The 22,768-nt window shown below is 44.7% G+C and overlaps 1 protein-coding gene across 24 annotated transcripts in view; it reads left to right on the top strand.

The window, feature by feature from the left end:
• Limch1 (LIM and calponin homology domains 1) overlaps nucleotides 1-22,768 on the top strand; it is a 313,519-nt gene that overhangs the window by 242,227 nt on the left and 48,524 nt on the right. For 15 of the 24 annotated variants that reach the window (XM_060380699.1, XM_060380683.1, XM_060380693.1 and 12 more), the window contains 4 exons: nucleotides 14,553-14,588; nucleotides 19,237-19,363; nucleotides 20,722-20,879; nucleotides 21,048-21,456. In XM_060380699.1, the coding sequence (XP_060236682.1) occupies nucleotides 14,553-14,588; nucleotides 19,237-19,363; nucleotides 20,722-20,879; nucleotides 21,048-21,456 (730 nt within the window). Of the gene's footprint in view, nucleotides 1-3,987; nucleotides 4,291-6,688; nucleotides 6,932-7,435; nucleotides 7,763-9,054; nucleotides 9,171-9,276; nucleotides 9,389-14,552; nucleotides 14,589-19,236; nucleotides 19,364-20,721; nucleotides 20,880-21,047; nucleotides 21,457-22,768 lie in introns of all 24 variants that reach the window. The other 9 variants (XM_060380703.1, XM_060380697.1, XM_060380695.1 and 6 more) reach the window with 2 other exon arrangements.

Consider the following 22,768-nt stretch of genomic DNA (forward strand, 5'->3'; position numbering starts at 1 on the left):
GTGTGTGTGTGTGTGTGTGTTTCACATGTGCATGCTTGTGGTTTTGAGCATGTGGAGGACACCCTGTATGTTGCTCTATCATTCGCTGCCTTCTTCCCTTGCAGCAGGGTTTCTGACTGAATCTGGAGTTAGGCTAGTAGCCAGGAAGCCCCAGTGATGCCCTTGTCTAGCTCCTCCCCCAGCACTGAGGTTACGGGCAGCACTCTCTTAAAGGAGAGTGTGCAGCCACTCCCCTTTAAGTAGGTACTGCCAATTTAAAGTCAGGTCCTCCTGCCTTCACAGCTAGGGCTCACCTACAGAGCTATCTTCCTGCCTCTTCTCTTCCTTAGTCTTAATCATCATCTCATGTGCATTGAAATATAAACCTTAGAAACTCTGAGACAAGCATTTCCTCTGCCCTATCCCATGCTTTCTGTCCATAATCTCTCCTATCACAATAGCGCTTTTTTTTTTTTTTACATGAGGCTGACAGGGTTGCCAGGTTATAAGCTGGGCTTTGCATTTCTCTGTAGTCAAAGTAGGTCTTGAACTTGTGATCTTCCTGATTCAGCCTCCCAAGTAGCTGAGGTTGCAAACCTGGACCCTTGGGCCCCAATAGGACTCTGCATTTCAGATTACACATGGATTATATTCCTTTTAGTAAACAAGGTCCACCCAGCAGTTGCCAAACCTGCCAGTAAATGTAAATGTGAACATGCTGGCTCTGCTGCTTATGCAGACTTAAATTAAGTCAGCTAAGTTCAGAAAATTTGAACTAGAGAACATAATATTTTGCAAAATGGACCTCATAATTCCTGGCTTCTAGAATTCTCATCATCAGTTTATATACTAGCTGTTCACACTTGTAGTTATTGGGAAAAAAAAGAAATGTATCAGAGTTTAACGGTAGGCTGCCTTTAAAGACTAAATAATACAAAAATCATTGAAATATGTTTGGTAAGTAGATACTTATGACTGTTTTTCTACATATCTGCCTTCAGTGCATTTTTATTTCATGGTGAGCAGTGCCAGCTAATATTTGATATCATTTTTTTTATCTCTCTGAGATGGCCACAAAGCTCTAAATTTACAGAAGTCACGCAGTGAACAAAAAATTACTCATAGTAACAGTTTTCCAGTTGGAGTAAAGATATTCCAGAGATGGGAGTATCTTAAAGTGGCCATTGATGGAGAAACTTTATTCAGTCTCTCCTTTGAAGCACACGTATCTAAATTGAGATCCCTTGAAACAAGTCCTGCCACACTGGGCAGTCAGCCTAAAGAGAAACACGAGGGGAATTTGCAGCCCAGCTGGGCTTGCAAGATGCATAAGGTACCAGATTCGCACTGCTCAAATTGGCATTGTAAATTGGCAGGGCCATTTGCATACATGCATACTTTTTATTTTAACAAATTCTTTCAGAGATGAAGCCCAGACCTCCTGCTCAGAAAGTGGAAAGAGTTTTAGTCTTAGATTTGGTTCACAGTGATGTTCTGCCTCACACTGGGGTCTAAGAAATATGTGAGTGAGGTGTGTACTTCCTAGCTAAGGAGTTTTGTAAAATATTAAATGTTGAGCGAAATCGCGAGGCATGATTAGCATTCTGTTATCCTCTGAAGGCTGTTGTGAGATGTAATTCACAACTCTATTCTGAGTACAACTAAAAAAATTCCTTTATTTAGTAATCAAATTACCTCCCTTTCTCCTACCTCATAGTAATGATAATGCGTTGTTGTTTTTTTTCTTCAGTGATTCTGTGCTTTCAGAGCTGTTCCTGACATTGTTGTTTGTCCAATCGGTAGCACAGTGGTCTATTCATTGTCATAGAACAGGACCTCTGGAACCAGCCTGCCTTGATTTGTATTCCGATTTATGCACTAGCTCTCTTTGACCTTGTGCAAATTTCTTGGCCTCGCCATACTTTCTACTTGCTAAAAATGAGGATGAGGGTATATATACACCATAGGCCAGGCAGTTTTAGTTTTAGAATTACTACTTAGGAAGAATTCTAGTACGTCGTGTAGGCTCGCGATCCACTGGGCCAGCATCATTATAATCAGTTTGTTTTTGCATAGTTACTGAAGTGTTCAGCGGCCTGTCATTTTCTACTAACCGTTCTTCATAGCCATAGTGGACCAATCCAAGTTGATATTTGCCAGACATTGCCAGACATGCTGACTGAGGATTCAAGGGAGGAAACTGAACTCAATTTAGGGAGGGACCAGGCAGAAGACTAAGAGTTGAGTGTGCAACTCAAAGGCAGGATTTAATATTTTAAGTAATAATTTTATGGAGAAGTAAAACATCACATGCACATTTTTTTAAAAAATCTTGAGTTTTAAATCGAGAACAATGACTAATAGTGAGAAGGTTTTATGAATATGACCAAGCATATTTTGATTTTTCAAATCTCAGACAGGAGATCTGCTGTCACTAAAGAAACCTCCTTTGGAACAGTATGGTGCCAAGTAACAGCCAGTGGACCAACTGGTCAACCAATTAGACTGCCTGATTGTTGGTTCCGTCCTCAGCCAGGTTAATTCCTCTTGTCTTCATTCTTGAATGAGTTTGTCCTTTGTTTGTGTTTATGCAAGTATGCTAAAGTATGCATGTGAAGGTCAGAGAACAATTTGTGGCAATCAGTTCTTTCCTTCCACCACATGGTTTCCAGGAATCAAATGTTTGTCACTGGGCAGCAAGCTCCCTTACCTCCTGAGCCATCTTACCCGACCTTGAACACCTTGTGGGTGCTGCAGTACAACTGACTGAACTTCAGTTTATGTGCTTGTTAGACAAGTGCTTTGCCACTAAGCTGTGTCCTCAGTTCAAGAACTTTAAGTCAACTTTCAGAAAGCCTATTCATAAAAGGTATATACTTTTTTTAGAAATCAAATTATTTTTATTTGCTTGTCTGCCGTGTCCTCAGCTCAAGAACTTTTAATCATCTTTCCAAAAGCTTATACAAAGTAGATAATCTATTGCAGAAATCAAATTATCTTTATTTGTTTGTCACCTTTAGGGACTGAGACTACAATGGGGGGATAAAGGTTCAACACATGTTGTGACTTAAAAATAAAACTGGTCTTAGATGGAGGGATGGGATTCTCTTTTAATGCCACATAAGCACAATTGCTATCTTGTCCACTAGCCCAGAACAAAGGGAAAAAAATATACATCAAGTCCTAAGGCTTATAATCAAATGTTTGATGTGTCACCATTAAACTGCCTTTAGCAACGTAAAGCTTCGGTTTTTACGGGACCTTCAAGACTCCTTTGAAAATGAAAATCATCTGTAGCAATAATTTGGCAAACCACCTTTACCTGTGTTGCTGTGTTGCTCTTCTACCAATACAAAGGAAGCAGAGCTAGGAGGTGGAGCTTAGGGAGTGGAGGAGAGGAAGCAGGTGCTGATGGGAGAATGCGGGCCTTGATCTGCGTGTGTCATCCTCTGAGTGCTTTTAAACTTTCCACATGTCTCCGGTCAGCTTAGTTTGTTGCAGAAAGACTCTCCTTAGGCTTATAGTGGGTACATGTCCTGTGTTCTAGCACATGGCTTCATTCATGTGTTTTCTTCTGGATTCATCTCTTGGGCTCATTCTTTTGCCCTGTCAGCCAACACTAAACTGGGTTCCTATTGTGTGTATTACAGATGTGGTGATAAAAGTAGTACTAAAGAGCTCCCTACTCCCCCCCCCCCCACACACACCGTATTTAACAAAAGAACCTTGTTTGTCACTTTTCGAGCCATTTAGGATCTCGCTTTTATGGCTGTTCATGGAGCCCTGCAAAGTATATATTAGTGTTGTCTGTATCTGGCTGGATTCAAGGTTGTAAGCCTATCCTAACTGCGCTGCAACTCTGTACTAAAATTAAAAGGTGATGCCCTTTGAACTAACAGTATTGACAGGACTTTTCAATAACAGTATAATTGCCTGGTGGCGGGGGGGGGGGTTAACAGTGTTTAGATGTGATCACATGTGGGGTTCCGTTTGATTTTGCTCTACTAGTCAAAAGCAGTTGAGTAAAGAGAAAGAAGCTATCCGTGACATAATCCTTCGGAAAGAAAACCCTTTCCTGGCCCACCAACATTGCAAAGATTCGGAGTCAGAAGATGAAGCTGCATGCCGACTGCCTGACCTTGAGAAAGATGACTTTGCTGCAAGGAGGTCAAGGATGAACCAAAACAAACCAGTAGTACCACTTAATCAACTCCTGTATGGGCCTTACCCGAAAAAAGACAGAGAGAAGACAGGTGGCTGCAAACAGCTCTCAAAGGGAGCACCAGACAAGAAAACCCTAGCATATAAAAGGTGTGCGCTCTGTGTGTGTCTGTGTGAGAAGGACCATAATTAAGCAAAAATGATCTGTTCGTGGACCCCATCCCTCTCTTCCCAGCCCCTGGTGTTGTAAATTTGTATCCCTAGCCAACTAGTCGTGTCCAGCCGCCTTTTAGAGAGCAAGCAACACACAAGGGCACTCCACTCCATTCAAAGGGAACAGAAAACAGCTGTTATCGTTCTATTAGTCACTTGAATTTGCAAGTTTTAGATGGAAGGAGAAGGACAAGGTTTAATTCTTTCTTCTCTCACAGAAGCAAGATAAATAATGGTGGATATTTCTCATCAAAAGCACAGCGTTTACTGGGTAGATGGTTGATTGTCATGCAAGTTTGAGGACTGGAGTTCAAATTCTCAGAACCCATAAAATCCCAGATACAGTAGCATACCTGTCAGTTCCTAGTGCACCCCTATCTATCAGGCAATGGAAGGTGGACCCAGGACAATTGTCAGAAGTTTGCAAGGCAGCTAGCCTGGCTTATAGCAGTAAATCAGAGAAAGCCTTTCTCAAACAAGGGATAAGGTGAGGTTCAAACACTGAAGTCATCCTCTGACCCCCACATGCATGTCACAGCACATGAACAAATGCATTCACACATACGAACACACGCATCACACGATGCACAGACACCTTTTCAGACACATGAGGCACTTCCACGTGTACTATCACTGAAGTCATTCTCAAGTGAATTTCTCACTCCCGTTTTTCTCCCATTGTCTTAGTTCAAATGGTCCAAAATCCAAAAACGTTTAAGGACTGACATCCTACTACACTCGGAAAATCCCACACCTGACCTCATCTGACAGGTCACAGTCAAAATGCAGGTGCACTAAAAATACTGTATACAAATCACCTTTAGGCCATGTCTATAGGATGCTTAGACTTGATTCTCATCCCCAAACTATTTCATTATATATGTGCAAAATATTCTAAAATTTAAAAAAACTGGAATCCCAGGCACTGGTGATCTAAAGCATTTTAACTCAGAGGTGCTCAGCTCATACATGTTGGCATGAACCGAGGAAGAAAGATTGTCGTCATGTGGGATTTGAACAGTGATTTTTGTGTGAAGAGAGGTATGGCAACAGTCAAGGTGTCTACTTACAGGGTTTCACCCTGCCGAGTGTATCGGCTTGTAGGTTTTTCTTATATCAAAATTGGAGTTCACATCTACACTATTTTCCTGCCCATCATTTTAGAGAGTTGAAGAATGTGGAACTAAGAATATCATTATCTCTCTTACACTTCATTGAGTTAAAAATCAATCTTTGCAGGCATCCAAGCCTACACAGAGAAACCCTGTCTCAAAAACAAACAAGCAAAAGTCAATCATCAGGCAAAATTATTGAACGTAGTAAACAGTTAGCATTTGTCGTTATCTGTGTTCTGCTTTACTTTGGGTTTTATGTAGCCCAGGCAGACCTGGAACTTGCAAGCTGAGGCTGGCCTTGAACTCCTGCTCCTCCTGTCTCTATCTTCCAACTGCCAGCATGACAGGTAGATGTGTACTATCGTGCTTGGCAAACACACACTTTTAATGGGTAGAATGTTTATGGTTGACATAGCCTTAGTTTTAATTACATTTGTTAGCCTGCACTTAAGTCAGCAGAACAACTGGGCTATCAGTTCAGCATCCATAAAGGTCAATAGTTAATACTCAGAGAAAAGAATGCCCACCTACTCTCTGTGGTTTATGCATACGGTGGCTTTCCAAGATTAATGCTATGAAACAGGGAGTGGGACTGAACATTGAGCTTTCTGTTCAGAAGCCATGTAAATGTACTCTTTGGCCACTGGGGGTTTACAGTGGAGGTGTTTCAGCTATCTCCAAGATAATCCTTGAGTCTGGATCATGCCAAGCTCATTACTGACATTTACTCATGCAGTGAAAAGCATCCTAAGGGGGTCGGGGAGCGCTGAGAGATTCAGTCAGGAAACTCAGATTCATTATAGTGACTTGAATAGTGTGGGAATCGGGCATCTTTACTGTTGAACTGAGACCTCATTACCGTTCTCAGCAGTGTGTCTTTCAGCCAGCCCTGGCTTTCCTTCCTAGATAAGTTAGAGACTGTCCTCCACGGAAGAAAAAGAAAAAGCTCCCTTATTACAGTATTAAAAGGGTAGCACAGAGGGCTAGAGATGTAGCTCAGCAGTAGAGCACTTGCTGAGCATGTGCAAGACCCCAGGTCCCATCCTGCAAGGGTGTCCACTGCTCTTATCAATCCCATGATTCTGAGGAAGGAAAGGAAGTTCCTGTCATTTCATTCTGCCCCTGGCCTCTGAGTTTCCATGTCTGACATTCTGTTTGTCTGCTCCCATTCCTTGAACTTGACTTTTCCAATGATGTGGGGGCCTGAATCAATTCAACAGAGATCAGGGCCAACCAGAAGAGGCGAACACAACAGTGCCCTGTGTCACGCGAACTCAGGAGAGTGAACCAGTGGAAGCAAATTTTAGGAAGGCACCAGATCTTCAGAAGGACGACCTGGCCCAGAGGAGAATTCAGGGCAGAGGTACCTCTCACCGAGAGGCTCCGAGCTTCATCAAACTCTCTGGTATTACAGAAGCCGACCTGGAGACATGGGAGAGATTGAAAGTGTCAGAAAAGGCGAGGTGTGTCATGGTTTAACGGTGGTAGGATTTAACATTCAGAGAATCGAATGTTTCATTTTCTATCTTGATGGCTGGGGAGAGTATCTCTCAAAACACAGAGCGTCTGGAAGTGAGCACGTTCTGAGAGAGAAAGCCTTAATACTAAAAGCCACGTTAGCAGAAAACTTCTTTTTACCCAGCTGACTTTCTGCAAGTGGTTATTTATGTTCCTAACTTGCTTACTATAAAGAATTTCAACTTGATTTTTGCATAGCTAACCATTTCAGTGTGCCTACCATTTTCTTATGCTATCAACTTTTGTGTTGGAATTGATGAGGGCAATAGAAATTCAAAGCACTGTTCACCAAGGCAAGAACAGTGATCATTTCTTCAGTTGAGTCATTGATGGGAAGCCCATGTGTTCTCACAGTGGTAGTGTTTTTCTCCTATCTAGTGTCTTTTCAACCTCATCTTGATTTGTACTTGCCTTGGAATCCCCTGGCACTGACTTCTGGTTTTGACCAGGGATGGAGATGCTCAGAACACCTGTGCCCCTGAGCCCTCACCAGAAATCAATGCAGAAATTGCCATTCGGGATGACTTTGCCAGCCGTAAAGCAAGGGCCTATAAGAAAGCATCCAGCCCCAGGCAAAAGTTTGTGCACTTTGGGCCTGTGACAGAGATAGACCAACAGACTTGGAAGCGGCTCAGCATTGGCAAGATGGGGCCTAGGGACGATTCGGAGGTTGTCAGTCACAGCAGCCAGAGCCAAACGTCCTCTGTGTCACCTCCCTCTACTGCCACTTTTGGCTTAAAGGAAGACCAAATGCTTGGCCCGCAGAACGACTGCAGGTATTTTTGCCTCCTGTGCAAGGAGGTGTGCATGGGAATCAGATGCTGTTTTTAAAGTTGGCTGTGGTGGAGCATAGGCTGAGCATGTGCTAGATCCCCAGCCTCAAAACCAAACTAAAATGAAATAAAACAAAAGGCAACCAACCAATAAAACACCAAGAGTCTGAGGACATTACACGAACCTCTAGAGATGAAATAAATTTGATAGGCTCTTCCAAAGGACAGCAGAAAAACAGTGTTGGGGGGTTCATCTGGGGAAGCATGTGTGTGTGTGTTGGGGGGGGAAATGGCAGGTGTCTATTTCCAGTCTGTTGTCATGGGAAGAGTGCTTAAGAAGGCTTGTTATCTCCACAGACATCTCTTTTGGCCTAACCACTGAGCGCCATCTTTTGGTTGAACCACCTGAAAGAGTTAGATGGAATGTCATAAGTTACCACTCATATGTCTTCTAAACACACAAAACTCAGCTCTTGTAATAACATCCCCCTCTCCTGTCCCATAGTTATGAGGTACCCATGAGCATCATGAACTCGGTTTTGGACATCTAAGTAGACCCATAAAAGGGGGTTCCCCTTTCCCCTCAGCTTTCAAAGCCTCCAGCGAATCACGACTGCAACGAGATTACTCTTGAGTCTCTCAAGTAAGGATTTCTTGGAGCCATCACTGCTCAGACTAGGGACGCATCTCATTAGCCTGTGCCAACCCCCTCTTCCATGGAAGCCATCCATCCGGAGCCCTATTCCAGGGAGCCGGGTCCATCATCTGGTCTCCCTTCTCTTAGGCAGAAGTAGAGCATTTCTATGTATCCTGCTTGTCCTCGAACCTACATCCCACCTGCTGTATGAAGTTCTTCATGGGGAAAGAAAGCACAGCATTCCTCCAATACTCTGTCCTTGAGAGCCAAAGATGGTGGGCAGTGGTCCATGACCTTTAGGGCAGTCTGTTGAGCTCCAGACTGGTTGATACCATAAAAGAGGAAAAGCTGTACATATAAATGTGTTCGGAACACATGGTGAGGCTTCAGGGCTTCAGAGTCTGAGACAAGCATGAGGCGGGAAACTCATGAGAAGCACAGCCTTGAGTCCTTTTGGTGTGCATGGGCTATCACTCAGTCTGCAGTGACTAGGTCACACCAGGCCCTGTTGGTGTGTTTCAGGCCTTTGGAGAACTTACATTCTACCATCCTAACTGGCCCATGAATGACAGCTGAGGCTCTTTCTTAGTCTTTCAGTTTCCTTTCATAACTCTCTCCCTCTTGCCTCCTGCCACCCATGCTACCTGATTAACACTAGGATAGCACGTACTGGCACAGATGACTGTCTCAAAAAGGCTCCATGGCTGGCGCCAGTGCTGGAGTCTCAGGAAGAGCAGGTCTGCATTCAAAGTGACAACCCAAAGACAGAGGAAGGTGAGGCACCACGAGTCCTGCTTCCTAGGAGGTGATGGCTAGCAGGCAAGCAGGCTTTTGGTGAGGTCTTTCTCCCCCATAACAAAACTGTCCTCTCTGGCTCTAGTTACACCCACGCAGCTGCCACAGGATGGCAGAGAACAAAACGAAGAACTTATTGAAAAACAGCCTGAGATGCTGCCAAGAGTAAAAGGACCAGAGGAATGCAGCGGACCCCTGTGAGCCTCCTGCCTGCATTACACATTGTACTGCCTCTGCTCTGTGTGGCTGGTGTGTGCTTAGATAAGAACTGAGCATCCCTGTGTGCCCTTTGCTGACCAAGTCGGGGGGAGTAAAGTCCCTTAAAGGGATGTGCTCCCCATTGGATCAGAGTTTTGTGCTTCAGGACCCCACTCTGATGGAGATTTTAGCCTTTGCATGCAGATGGGGACTGGCCTGATTCCCTCCTCGCCAACTGTGAAAAGTAGAACGGGAGCCATTTCCAAGTACCAGCTGTGTGTCAGAGGCCTCGCCGAATTAAAAGGGGGATTTCCTAAGCAGCTGCTCATCTCCATGCGCTTCTGCCTTGATTGTCAGTGAGTGACACTGCTAAAGTCCTTTGGTAGTAAATGGTCTTTAACTGATTGGAGCAAATGTTGCCCTAGAGCTTTCCTCTGGCCTCTGAGTAGGAGCCTTTGGGAATAGAAGTAAAGTTGGAAAAGAAAACAGCTCCTTCCTGTAGTGGCTGTGGACTGAAAGTCCAGAACAAGATGGCTGATTGATGAAAAGATAGTATGATGACCAGGAGAACTGGGATGTTCCCTAGATGTCCCAGATCCAAATCAGTTTCTTTTGTACAGCAGCAGGAAGTATAAGAATCTGCCAGGGGTATACCCAGGAATGATCAGAGGTCAGGTTATCTGGTGCCCTTGTGACTTAGTTTTCCAGTCAGGGCCTTGGCACATGCTTTGAGTGTATTACTAATGCATCGTGGTGTATCAAAGCCACTTACCTGCTTCTGCTAAAAGAAATGGAATGATTGACACTGGCCCCATCAATACAGGCTGTTTCTCTCCTTTGCATGTAAGCAGGTATGAAAACAGTAGTTCAATAATGAGTTTACCCATTAACCATTCTCTCTGATCTTCACCCCGTGGGAAATAAATGAAAGACGCTTCTTTCTTCCTGGATCACAGAGGAGCCTTCGGCAAAGGAGTCAGACTTCTTTCCAACCTACTCAATTTTATGGATTTCAGGCCAAAGAAGACAAATGACATTTCTAAAACTTGGGAAGTTTTCCAACATTAGCCAACCTCAGTGCCCTCTGGTGGCAGGATTTCTATCTCACTTCCTGACTTGATTTAAGATCCTGGCATTTCAGGGTCCTATGTGTGGAAGCTGCGCTTGCTGATTAATGGTACATGTTTTTTAAGTGTAGGGTACCTACCCAATGTTGGGTGATGAGAGAGATGTGCTTTGCCTATCTCTTAAGGTGACTGTGAAACAGAAAGTACTACAATTCTGCTTCTTAAAAGCCCTTGATGGCACTGGGACAGGGACACAGTGGGGGCTAGGAAGAGCATTAACTAATCCCAGAATTTTTACAATTAGTACCCCAGCCATCTTTATCAGCTGAGTTTGACCGTTTTGTCATTCTGGATAATAACAGCAGTAGAGTTCTGTTACCCTGATGCCTAGGCTCAGGGACAAGAGCCTTAGGTTATAGTATGCTATATCCTCTCCAGTGTGTGTCTGCTCCCTCTCTAGCTCACTTCTGGAGAAATCAAGGTAGGTTCAGAGTGGATATTTGCTCATTTCACAAAAGGGGGAAAACTTAAGTGATCGAATCCCACCTGGTTCCCAGGTTGAGGCTGGTTAAGGAAAGGGGGACTGAGTGTTCAACCTTGTCTTCCGTTGTCAACTCATCTTCCAGATGCCCCAACCTCCTGCTTTACTCTGGATCCGTGGGCTGCTGTAGAGCAAACCAGAGTGAAAGGAAGGAGGCAGGGCCTGTAGGCTGGACACTGCATGCATTTGGGGTGCATTCCTGTTTTCCACACACAACCTTTGCAGTCGAGAAGCCCAACTTCAGTACACAGCCCAGAATTAAAGCACCAAGACTTGAAACTTAGCTCTGAGTGGAAAAGACTACTGTTCCCCTTCAAGGGGAAGTCACAAGAGGCGTCACGAAAGCTGGGCTGAATTCCTACCTCTTTCTATCTGCCGCTCATTTGCAGTTCATATTAGGATGAGTTGTTAGTGTAAATGGAGAGAGCCATTAACTTTTTTAATTGTTTGGTGTATGTGTGTGTGTGAGAGAGAGAGAGATGGAGAGGGAAGGAGAAAAAAAGGGGGGGAGTGGCCACGTGCCAGTAAAGGTCAAAGAGCAGCCTGAAGGAGTTAGACCTTTTCTTCTACCATATGAGTTATGAAAACCTCACGTCATCAGGCTTGGTGGTAAACCCCCTTTACCTGCTGAGGCATCTTCCTGCCCATGACATGCTTCCTGATTGAGCCAACACACACTCTGAGAATTTGTGTTTCCTGTTAACAAATGTTTACTGAGTAATTACTATGTGCAAAAACACAAGGCTGAGTGCTCATCCTAAATGAAAGGTAAGTCCATTTTCTACTCTCACTTCAAATTAGTTCAGTATATAGGGATTCACTGTAGCTAGTCCTCGTGGCTACTTTTTGGGTTCTTTTTTTCCTACCTCCCTACACCACCCCTAGTCCTTCCAGCCCCTCCCCACACACACACACACACTAGATAGGAGAGAAAGAATGATAGAGGGAGAAAGGAGTGCAGATCTCTTTGGACTACTTCCTGCTGATTAGGGGCATCCAGTTCTTTGGGGCAAGTCCAATCTTCATTGGCAGGATATCTCCAATTAGCCATCAACAATCCAGCAAAGAACAAAAGCAATTAGCAACAAGCAAAAGCAGCAAGCAGCCTGCCTCTCTCAGGGCTCTGGCATTTTTATACCCTCTCCAGAGCACCCCAGAATTCTAAATGTAAATTATCTTCAGCTGGTAGAATCGTGCCCCTGCCAAGGCATGAGACAAATCATAGTTAGCTGCTATGGACAATCTGAGGCAGCCTCATATCTTACACCTGGGATTAAAATAAAACTATATTCACATAACGGCTTTTAAAGAAACCAAAATTCTCCCTCCAGTCTGCCAGTGGATAACGTGTATTCAAAGATGCTCTGTTAGCGCCCAAGGTTAAATATGACCTGCTTCCGTTACCCTTCCAGATACTGCAGGCCTCAGATTGGGACTGTGTTAATCAACTTTTCTGGTAGGTTGCTCATTCCAACGCTGTCACAGTTGTCAGCTTTGTATCCTACAACCTACTGGCTCTTCTACTTTGCATTTAAGGATCTCAGAGAGAGAGAAAACAGACCTGTTGGATAACTAAAGAGACCCCTTGAAATCAAGTGCTAATTATCTTCCTCTCATTGGCAAAATCAGTTTTATCTTTTAAAACTAACCAGTCAGTCTAAAAGGAAACTCCTAGATCCATGAGTGCATTGAAAAGGGACAAGAAACTCCTCAGAGACTGCTGTTCTCTCCAGTGTCCCAAAACAGCCTCAATGGCCTCCTCTGGCCACTGCTGAGGGATGACAAGGAGAAAAAAACTTTTTGCATCATGAGACTTAGAATTTTGTAGGAGTCTGTTATCAGTGTAGCTGTCCTTGAATGCTGTTGTTATTGGTTCTGTGAAGAAACAATTGAAATTCAGGTATATTCTGAAACTGACACCGTAAGAAGAGTGTCAGCTAGGACAAGGCTGTATGTACCATGAGTTCACTGTCTGTTAGGTCACACTTCAATAAAAGGCTAATTTGATATGATATTCAAAACCACACAAAACCATACAATTCTTAGTTAACTCTTTTCCCACTATTCATCCATCAAGAATAACTTCTCTATCAGAGATGGTTTAGCAAGCACTACCTTTGCATATGTGTATTCTAATAGGTCTTTTTACTAGCTAAAACCCAGGTATACGGGCTTCAGAAATGACAGCACTCATGCTTTCTCTCCTGGAAGCGAAGACTCCCCTCATCACTTGCTTTGCAGTAGTGGCATTTGGGGCACACTGAGAAATCTTACTTGAACCAGCACCTTCTGGAAGTGACCCCCCTCCTCGAAAAGCACAATGAGTCTTCCATTAGCAGAGGCGGGGAGCCCCATTGTTGGCTTGCTTGTGGCCATCGTGACAGAAATCTGGGGTCTTACCCACACATGATTGCTTTCCCTATGAATGAAACAGAAGTTATCAATGAACGTGGAACATTCTAGGATGACGAACGTTGAAGAAAGGAATAAGCATGTGTCTGTGTGTTTGTGTTTATGCATTGTTGGTGTAATTTCTCTAAAATCGTAGGAAGAAATGTTCAGAAATCACCCTGACAGGAGACTGTTTGGCTGACAAGGTGTGGTTTATCTGAGAAGCTAGAAGCAGGGTAAGTTCTCCTTACGGCAGCAATTCTTTATCTGCCTTCAGAACACGGAAGTGAGAAGCCTTTTAAGGGCAGAAAATGAAGTGCCCCTAAGCTCTCACCCTGGCTGAAGGGCTGCTCTTTCCTGGAAGCTGTTCAGATAGTCAGGTGAGCTACCAAGTGGTGACGTTCTCACCTTCAAACCTTCTCTGATATGTGGATACGTTTGGGCCTTACGTAATCGTATTGCAGAGGCTACAGCCTTATAAACCAGAATGATCAGAAGAATAGAAAAGACCAGGAGAAACTTTGGTTTTTCCAGCTGTGGGACAGCCTCGGAGTCTGGTTTTGATTATGACTACCCGTTTTCTAGGAATTGTGGTTTTTGTCAAATGCAGGCGGAAGGAACTGATTGGGGTTCTGGCTGAAGTTCTGGTTTGCTCTTAGAAGACCGTAGAAACCGTCTTTGATGTTGTCTGTGCAAATGCATTAACACATCAGGACAGCTCAGCGAGCGCGTGTGTGTTGCATGTCCGTTACAGCCATTACCACCAACACAGAGGCATGAGCAGTTTAACTGTTTGCGAATAACCGTGGCATACTTGGGTTTTAAGCTGCCTTTTCCAAACATCATGGGCTACACCCAATCCTGTGTTTATACGGAACAGAGTTTTCTTTGTGGGCAGCATGGGATTATTTGATTTCTCTTCTGGATTTAAACACAAACCTTATACCCTTTGGAAATAGCAAAGCTTTGATTTATTTTTTTATTCTTTATTTTTTTAGTAGCTAATGAATATTGCTAATCGTGTAATGACGTTTCTCTTTCAGCATGACCAGTGAAAAGGGTTGGTCCACATGACTTGATTTCTCCCGCAGTCTGTTTTTCTAGGTTGGTCACTGCATCCGCTGTCTGCCAGCCCTCTCTCTAATTTTCTATTTGGTCTTGTAGATACGGTCCGAGGACTCCTGTGTCAGATGACCCAGAGTAAGTGGCGTGGCGTTCGTAGGATCACATTAATCGCTAGCCTAAACTGCATGCTTGTAGTACTTATCACTAATTGGCATGCAACGGCTGCTGCAGTGAGCTGCACAGTGAGCCCACTCCACGGCAGAGCACGTGGGGCCACAGGGCAGAACATGCGTTCTGTGCAGGGAAAGCGAAGGGGAAAGCAGCTTAAGCATGATGCTGATGTTTAGCTGATGCTTCAGCTTTGCTGCTCGTTTTTTCACAACTGGGCATGCTCAAGTCACTCTTACGATTTTGACATTGGTACCCCTTCTGAACTATGGAGTTTGTTTGTTTGTTTTTAAGGGGGGGGGGTGTCATGAGGTTTGCAGTTTAACTCCTAATGCACTGGGGCTTAGTGTAAACAATGAAATAGTCATTCCTATAATCATGTTGCCCTCCCCCCCTCCCCCGCCAAGCCAAGAAAATAAATCCTAAACCGCTAATTATAGATTCAGGAGCCCAAGTTCCTAACAGGTTCGAGTCATATAAACTGTGCGATGCTTAAGACCCAAACATTGGGGTTTTGTTCAAGTTCCGAGACGTAGCAAGGGGTCAAGGGTATAAAAGCAGACCTGGTTTCCTCTGCCTGCTGCTTGCTTTTCTTCCCGCAAAGAGGTCTCTTCCCCACTCAGCACCTCACATCCCGGTATGAGAAGAATCTTAACCACTCCATCTGTGACCTTACAAACTCTGTTCCAAAACTGGCTTTCCTCTAAGCAGGAAACTGGCTTATCCTACACTTGATATACAAGGCTGAAGGTTTTTCAGAATAATATTCTTCTCGGGTCTGAATGATTGGTCTTCTAAGGAGAAGAACTTAATAGTCATTCCAACATCAGCTGCACAAAGGCGTTGTGTGGCCTGACAGAGACCAGGCCATCACCGGACGGGTGAATGCCGCTTGTTGTCAGCCAAGTCCCACATCACAGAGAGGAGCTTCACTCAAGGTGTAGAACCCACCAATGTCATTTCTACTGATGACAACTATAATGATATTTAGGCAGAGAAGGGAGCTTTATTTAAAAAAAAAAAAAAACTGTTTTCACATCATGCTTTTTCCACGTTTGTGTTGAGGGTGTCGGCCTAGTTTAGAACCTTAGCTCTATGTAGTCAGATTCCATTCCCAAGTTCTGATAGGCATTCTAGACCTAATTAGTTATCCAGGAGACAGAACCTCCAGCCCCTGAGAAGCAATTCAGCCTGTGCTTGACTGACTGCACGGAAGCTAAGCAGACTGTAAAACTGAGTCCTGGTTATTGCTCTCAAACCCCGCAGTGGCAATATTTCACATCCCTGACAGAAGGAGGATATGAGATTGACAGGCAAAACACTGCTGTGATCTGGTGAGCAGCAACATTGTGATGGGATAGATTTACTCCTCAGTGGCACACAGCTTCTCCACAGCTGCGGTGCAGTTTGCCCAAAGTAGATCTTGGGGAAAGCCTGAAAGGGGACAGGAAGCTACATTCAAAAGACGTTTGTTTTTTTTTTTTTTTCTTCTTTCTTTTTTTTTAAATTTTTTTATTAATTACACTTTATTCATTTTGTATCCCCCTATAAGCCCCTCCCTCCTCCCCTCCCGATCCCACCCTCCCTCCCCTTTCTGCATGCATGCCACTCCCCAAGTCCACTGATAGGGGAGGTTCTCCTCTCCTTTCTGATCTTAGTCTATCAGTTCTTATCAAAAGTGGCTGCATTGTCCTCTACTGTGGCCTGGTAAGGCTGCTCCCCGCTCAGGGGGAAGTGATCAAAGAGCAGGCCAGTCAGATTATGTCAGAGGCAGTCCCTCTTCCCATTACTATGTAACCCACTTGGACACTAAGCTGCCATGGGCTACATCTGTGCAGGGGTTCTAGGTTATCTCTATGAATAGTCCTTGGTTGGAGTTTGAGTCTCTGGGAAGTTCCCTGTGTTCAAATTTTCTTGTTCTGTTGCTCTCCTTGTGGAGACCCTGTCCTCTCCAGCTCTTACTATTTCCCACTTCTTACATAAAATTCCATTCACTCTGCCCAACTTTAGATCTTGCCTCTAGTTGCCTCTGGAACCTCAGCCACAGAAAAAGTTAGAGACTGTTTAAAGGGACAGGGCTCAGGTCCCCGGCCTTTATAGAAAACTGTCCCTGTGGAGCAAGGAGAGGTCAAGGAATAAAACCTTGTCTAGAGGTTTTATTTGAGATATACAAAAGTGCCAAATTAACTGGTTAGAGTAGACACTGTGGACATTAAAGTTATGTGGAGAAAATAGAATCACAAGGCGGCACTAAATTGTTTTTTTTTTTTAAATAGAGGCCTTTAGTGTTTATTTAGTTTCTTTCCTCTCTGTCTTTTCCAAAATCTTTAACATAAACTACACTTATTGACACATTCTTAAGATACAGCCCAATCAAAAGACCAAGCGTCCTGATCAAATATAAGAGTTAGACGCACCATAGAGATAGTGAAATCTCCACCTCCTGCCCAATCAAGAACCTCCCTGTAAGCTTAATTTCACATTCTCTCACCTATTTCTCCTCTCCCACCATGCCTCTGCCAAGGAGCCTGCATCTTGGGAGTGCCACAGGGCATTTTATTTTGAATTTTCTTGCCTCCGACTGTCCTTGGAAACTATTTCCAGGCTTAACCCCATCTCTCAAGAATGTTAGCTTGCTTCCAACTGAGTCCTGGGCTCTCCAGCCATCAACCTGGGCTCTGACAACCCACCCCATGAACACTCGCTCTGAGGGCAAGTATAGTGCAGGTCAGGTTAGTAGTTTGGAATCTGGGTTCCTCCAGGACCCCACACCCCAGCTCTGCCCCATCCCACACCCAGACCCACCCTTCTTCATCAGATGCAAAGTTCTACCTCTAAACAGAACAACAGTTTCTAAACGGTGATAAGGCTCAATTTCTATTTTTCATTGTCAAATTCCCAATTTTTTTCAGTCACCCCCCTTTTCAAATAAATGACAAAAAGTCATGGTTTTGTGGCTCCTTTTCTCATTCTTCTTTTTGCCCCCTTTTTGATATTTTAAAAACACAAAAACCCTTGTGGGGGTGGGGGAAGCGGGGCTACTACTTCCTGGATAGGAGAGGCAAATGAGCCCCACTTAATTATCTGGCCTTTGGCCTCATTTCAGCTGGGCTAGATTGGAACTTCACAAACAGAGGTGGTAAATCAAGGCGGAGGTGGCCGTATTCCCTCCATTCACACCCTGGAGAAGCCTTCGACTTTCTTCCCACCTCTGCCAAAGTCACTGTTCTAGAGCTACCTATTATGCCCAGCCCAGAATTCTGCCCTTCAGAACTCACAGGGGCCCTGTCTCCCTCCACAACCTGTTGTCTGGCCTGTGAGGTCCTCCTCTCAGCGATGTGAATAGGCCTTAAGGCAATTGTAATTTGACTTAAAAAAAAAATAACGTAGGTATTTTTAAAGGTAAGATCCACCCACTTTAACTATAGGAAAAGAAAGTGTATGCGTTTCCATCTATTTCTAGAAGACCTACTTATATGGGGGGAAGAAAGAGAGGGGTAGACTTTTCGACTTAGCACTGTAAAATTTCAACCCTTTCTTAATGCTAATAGGTAGTATAAAACTAGATGAAGAGAGCTCAGCCCTTATCTCCTTGAAGGAGGAGGTTTAGTTTTCTAGAGGACACAGCTGCCAAAATCAGCGCTACCAGCCCAGGAGGCAACAGAAGCCTCAGGTTTAAATAAAAATAAATACATAAAGAAATTTAAAAGTCCCCACAGTTGAGTTCTTAGAACACTCTGGAGGAAGATAGTCTTGAGTTTTAGATCTCGGGTTAGACTTTAAATGCCCAGCACCTGGAGAAAGGGGTGAAGAGCCCAGCCGCTAACGCGGATTCATCCAACAGTGTTGATGCTGTTTGCACGGCACTGATGATGTCTAGAACAAGTTGGTTTTCAAACACTTTGCTTTCTTTTTTTGGGGGTGGTGGTGGTGGTGATGTTAAGTTTGCTTCAAAAATGGATTAACACCATCTTCTACACCTCGGGGACCTGGAAGGTTTCTCCATTACTTAACTTTTTTGAGTACATGACCCATGTGATCCATTTAGTCTCAAAGCTAGTCTTTTCTTTAAGGGGGTGGGGGAGCTTTGCTTGGTCTCTTACTTCTGTGTCACCCTGCTGCTTCAATGCTTGCTCTTAACAGGTCTGTGTGAGCATCACAGAAATGGCTCCGTGGTCTTAATAAGCAACTACAGAGTTTATCAACTGCAGCACAGCCCAAAGGTTTGCTGCTCTTCATTGCCCGCCCGTTCTCTTTTTCAAGTAAATGCAGGGGCATCCTGACAAAATTAAACCCAAACACACACACACACACACACACACACACACACACCTTAAATTCTATATACCTTTGAATGAGAGGAGTGCGGGTCTTCAGATACTTCCTCCTACCCCTCTTTGGGGGCACCTTTCTAGAAAGCTGCCCTATTCAGGGCTATCAATGAAGACAAAGACATCCCCCTCTTGGCTGTGCTGCTGGTGGCTGCTTTCCGCTGCGGAGCGAAGAGGCGGCTCTCAGTCCCGCAGCGCCCCCAGGCGGCGGCGCGCAGTGGTGAAAGGAACCCGCCGCCCGCGCTCATCCAGCTTGCTTTTTGTTTTTGCTCTCTCCCGGTCAGGAGCACGAGCATGTTTGACATGCGGTGTGAGGAGGAGGCAGCGGTGCTGCCGCACAGCAGGGCCCGCCAGGAGCAGCTGCAGCTGATAAATAACCAGCTGAGGGAAGAGGACGACAAATGGCAAGATGTGAGTTCTGGCCAAGGCCGCGGGCAGTGGGGAAGGACTCAGCGGACCACCAGGCTGGGAGGGTGGACTTGGACTTCAAAGCCATGCTGGGGAGGGCCGCCTGAGACCTCACCGGTGGGAAGATTAGAGGAGAGGTCCGCAGGAAGGCGGAGAGAGGAGAAACTGTATGTGTATCAGCAGGTACTCTGGATCAAAGCTTGATCACAAAGAGAAAGGCTAGGAGGCAGGCAATTAGCATGGGCGCAGAGCTGTGGTGTGCTGCCTTTTAATATTCTTGATTTGGGACTGATAGATGACGATGATGACTGCAGCTGTCAGCGTTAATTGTACCAGTAGCAGGCTCTGGGTAATTCATCCAATCTGTTTAGTAACTCAGTGTACCAGCAATGGTTATCTTCCAGCATCCACAGATGAGCCCTGGCCCAAATTTCCACAGCTAGTTGAGTAGAGAGGCAAAATGCAACCCAGGAAAGGAAGGCACCAGAGGCTGGTGAGAGCTCGGAGGTTTTGTGCTGAGCGAAAAGAGCTAAAGCAGGAACAGCTTGGGGTTGACAAGAGAGAGGAGATCATTTTGCTTGGTCCTCCTGGAACAGAGAGGTCAGTATTGCAAACCTGACTCCACCATTAGTCAAAAAGTTGATGTCTCCAAAGTCGGCACAATGGAAATGATAATACATCAGTGTGCCTAGCACCTAAGTGTGTTCTCACATTTAGCTCCAAGACTTGTAAGCAGAGTTGGAACAACCATCCCCATTTTAGAGAATATAAAAATGATTTCAGAGAGGCTAAGAAACACAGACAATGCATGAGCAAAATAGAGCTGGGCTCATCCCGCTGACATTCCAGAAGCCGCTCCATAACTACCTGTAGGGCAGGTCCCGATGCTCTCCAGAGGATCAGAGGAATTCACACATACTTGATAGGTGGAGATCTCTAAGACCTGCCTCCAAAGCCACATATTTTTTTTCTGCCTTTACTCCCATCAAAGAGAAAATTGTATATTTGTCCCTACCATTTTGTTACCAGGATATCTATTTCCAACGCAGAGGTGGAAATAGAAAAAAAAAAAGTTTTCTATGATTATCTTGTAAGACGAGTCTCTCAAATTTGACAAACACCTTGAACTGTGATTGCGTATCACGCCTCAGTGTTTCGGTAAATTGCTGTGCTGATAATGATAGTGTGCAGGTATCTGTTTCTTTCCCTGCCTTCTGGGCATCCTTGTTCCAACCAGAATGCCATGGGATTGTGTGGGAAGTGTCCCGGCGTAGAGTCTTAGTGCTTACAGGTCCGTGAGTCACAGAAAGGGAATTCTATGCAGGCTGAGAAAGAACATGGTATCTCTCCCTCCCCCCCAGGACCTGGCTCGTTGGAAGAGCCGTAGAAGAAGTGCTTCTCAGGACTTAATCAAGAAAGAGGAAGAAAGGAAAAAAATGGAGAAGCTGATGTCCGGAGAAGATGGGACAAGCGAACGAAGGAAAAGCATCAAAACTTACAGAGAAATTGTTCAAGAAAAGTGGGTCTTTCTGTTGTTAGTGTGCAGTAGTCATGCTTTTTTTCTAAGCCGTGTTATCACCCAGGCTCCAATGCTACCGTTTATAGTTTGGTTTTATTCTACCTTGCTGGAAGCCTTTGCAGCCTTCCCGGCTATTTATTGCTCTTCTTCCTTTGTCCCACCCTGCAGAGAACGGAGGGAGAGGGAGCTGCATGAGGCATATAAGAACGCGCGCTCCCAGGAGGAGGCCGAGGGCATCCTCCAGCAGTACATCGAGAGGTTCACCATCAGTGAGGCTGTGCTCGAACGCTTGGAGATGCCAAAAATCCTGGAAAGAAGCCATTCAACAGAGCCAAACTCATCCTCCTTCCCAAACGACCCCAGCCCCATGAAATACTTGCGGCAGCAGTCACTGCCTCCACCCAAGTTCACTGCCACGGTTGAAACCACCATCGCTCGCACCAGTGTCCCAGACGCCAGCGCGGCAGCAGGCAGTGGGTCTCCAAGCAAGACCGTCACTCCGAGTGCAGTGCCTATGCTGACACCCAAGCCTTACTCCCAGCCCAAAAACTCTCAAGAGGTTCTCAAGACTTTTAAGGTAGGATGAATTCTTTGAGAAAGAAATGGAAACCGAACTCCGGGCAGTTTGTGGAAAAGAAGCCTTTTGTCAAAAGCCAAACACATGTAACGTTGGCAGCAATACACTTATATTTCAGGAGACTTGGTTTGCACATACGTAAGGGGTGGGTGCTCCTCCCAGTTCTGCTGTTACTCTTAGTGGGCTCACTGTGATTGACAAGTCATCCGCATAAACAGATGGTTTGATGTGATGGCTTCTTTTAGAGAACGTAAAGAAACCCTAATCTAGCAATATTGCGGATCTGGAGTTACGCATGGCAAACACAGACAGCCATGGGAAGAAATTGACACCCTATCCAGGGAGTTGCCACACTTGAGATAAATAGCACAGGAGGTGCATGGTGGCATGCGGTGCGCTCCTCATCAGGTGAGACAAGGTTTTCTTGAGCAGAGAACGGGCTGTGTTACAGGAGAGTGTATACGAGATGAGTTTTGAGAACCGAAAACTCTTTGGCAACCAAATATAGTTTTACTTGCTCATTTCCCAGTACCTCCCAGTATTGTCAGGGAGCATTTGGCCTGAATCTTAAGCTCCTGCGACTCCAAAGGAAAAAAAAAATCAGTTCACATTCTCCTTGAACAATATGTGAGTTTTATAATAGATGACAAAGCGGAACTCATCACCAGGAGCCTTTGCCGTCAGGCAGGACTGTCGAGAAGTTTGCACAACTCAATTAACCAAGCAGTGAGGACTTTAGAGAGACCCCAAGCCTACTTTTTGACTTACGTTTAAATAAGTCTCTAAGTATATCTGTACCTTAAGCTTTACTAGAAAAAAAAAAAAAGATGAATGTCTGGCCATTTCACCCAGATTGAATTAAAATGTTTGTCCCGTACAGGATAAAGACGATCTTTATTCTTCATGGCTCCATCCTAACAGCCTGGGGTAGATATCCAGGACATGGTGGGCATTCAGCAAAAGTGAATAAATAAATTCTTCCTGAGATTCAACAGAAGTTGAAGGGGTGTGTGTGTGTGTGTGTGTGTGTGTGTGTGTATACGTGTGTACCTAGCAGGGACCTCAGTAGCCAAAATATTTTGAGTACTTCCTTTCTCCTGGGGCCAGGATGATGGATGCTATAACATTGTATGATAGCATATTAAGGACATAGGTGGGAATACACACACAACTAAATAACTGAAGCATCTGATCACGTCACTTAGATGTCCACACACGCCATATTCATGCGTGCTGAGTTGTGTTGTCCGTCTCTTACAAGTAACAGGTAATGGAGCGTGATGGCCAGTGACAAAGAAAGCTGACCACGGCT

Source organism: Meriones unguiculatus, chromosome 3, assembly GCF_030254825.1.
Source record: "Meriones unguiculatus strain TT.TT164.6M chromosome 3, Bangor_MerUng_6.1, whole genome shotgun sequence".
Classification (NCBI taxonomy): Eukaryota; Metazoa; Chordata; class Mammalia; order Rodentia; family Muridae; genus Meriones; species Meriones unguiculatus.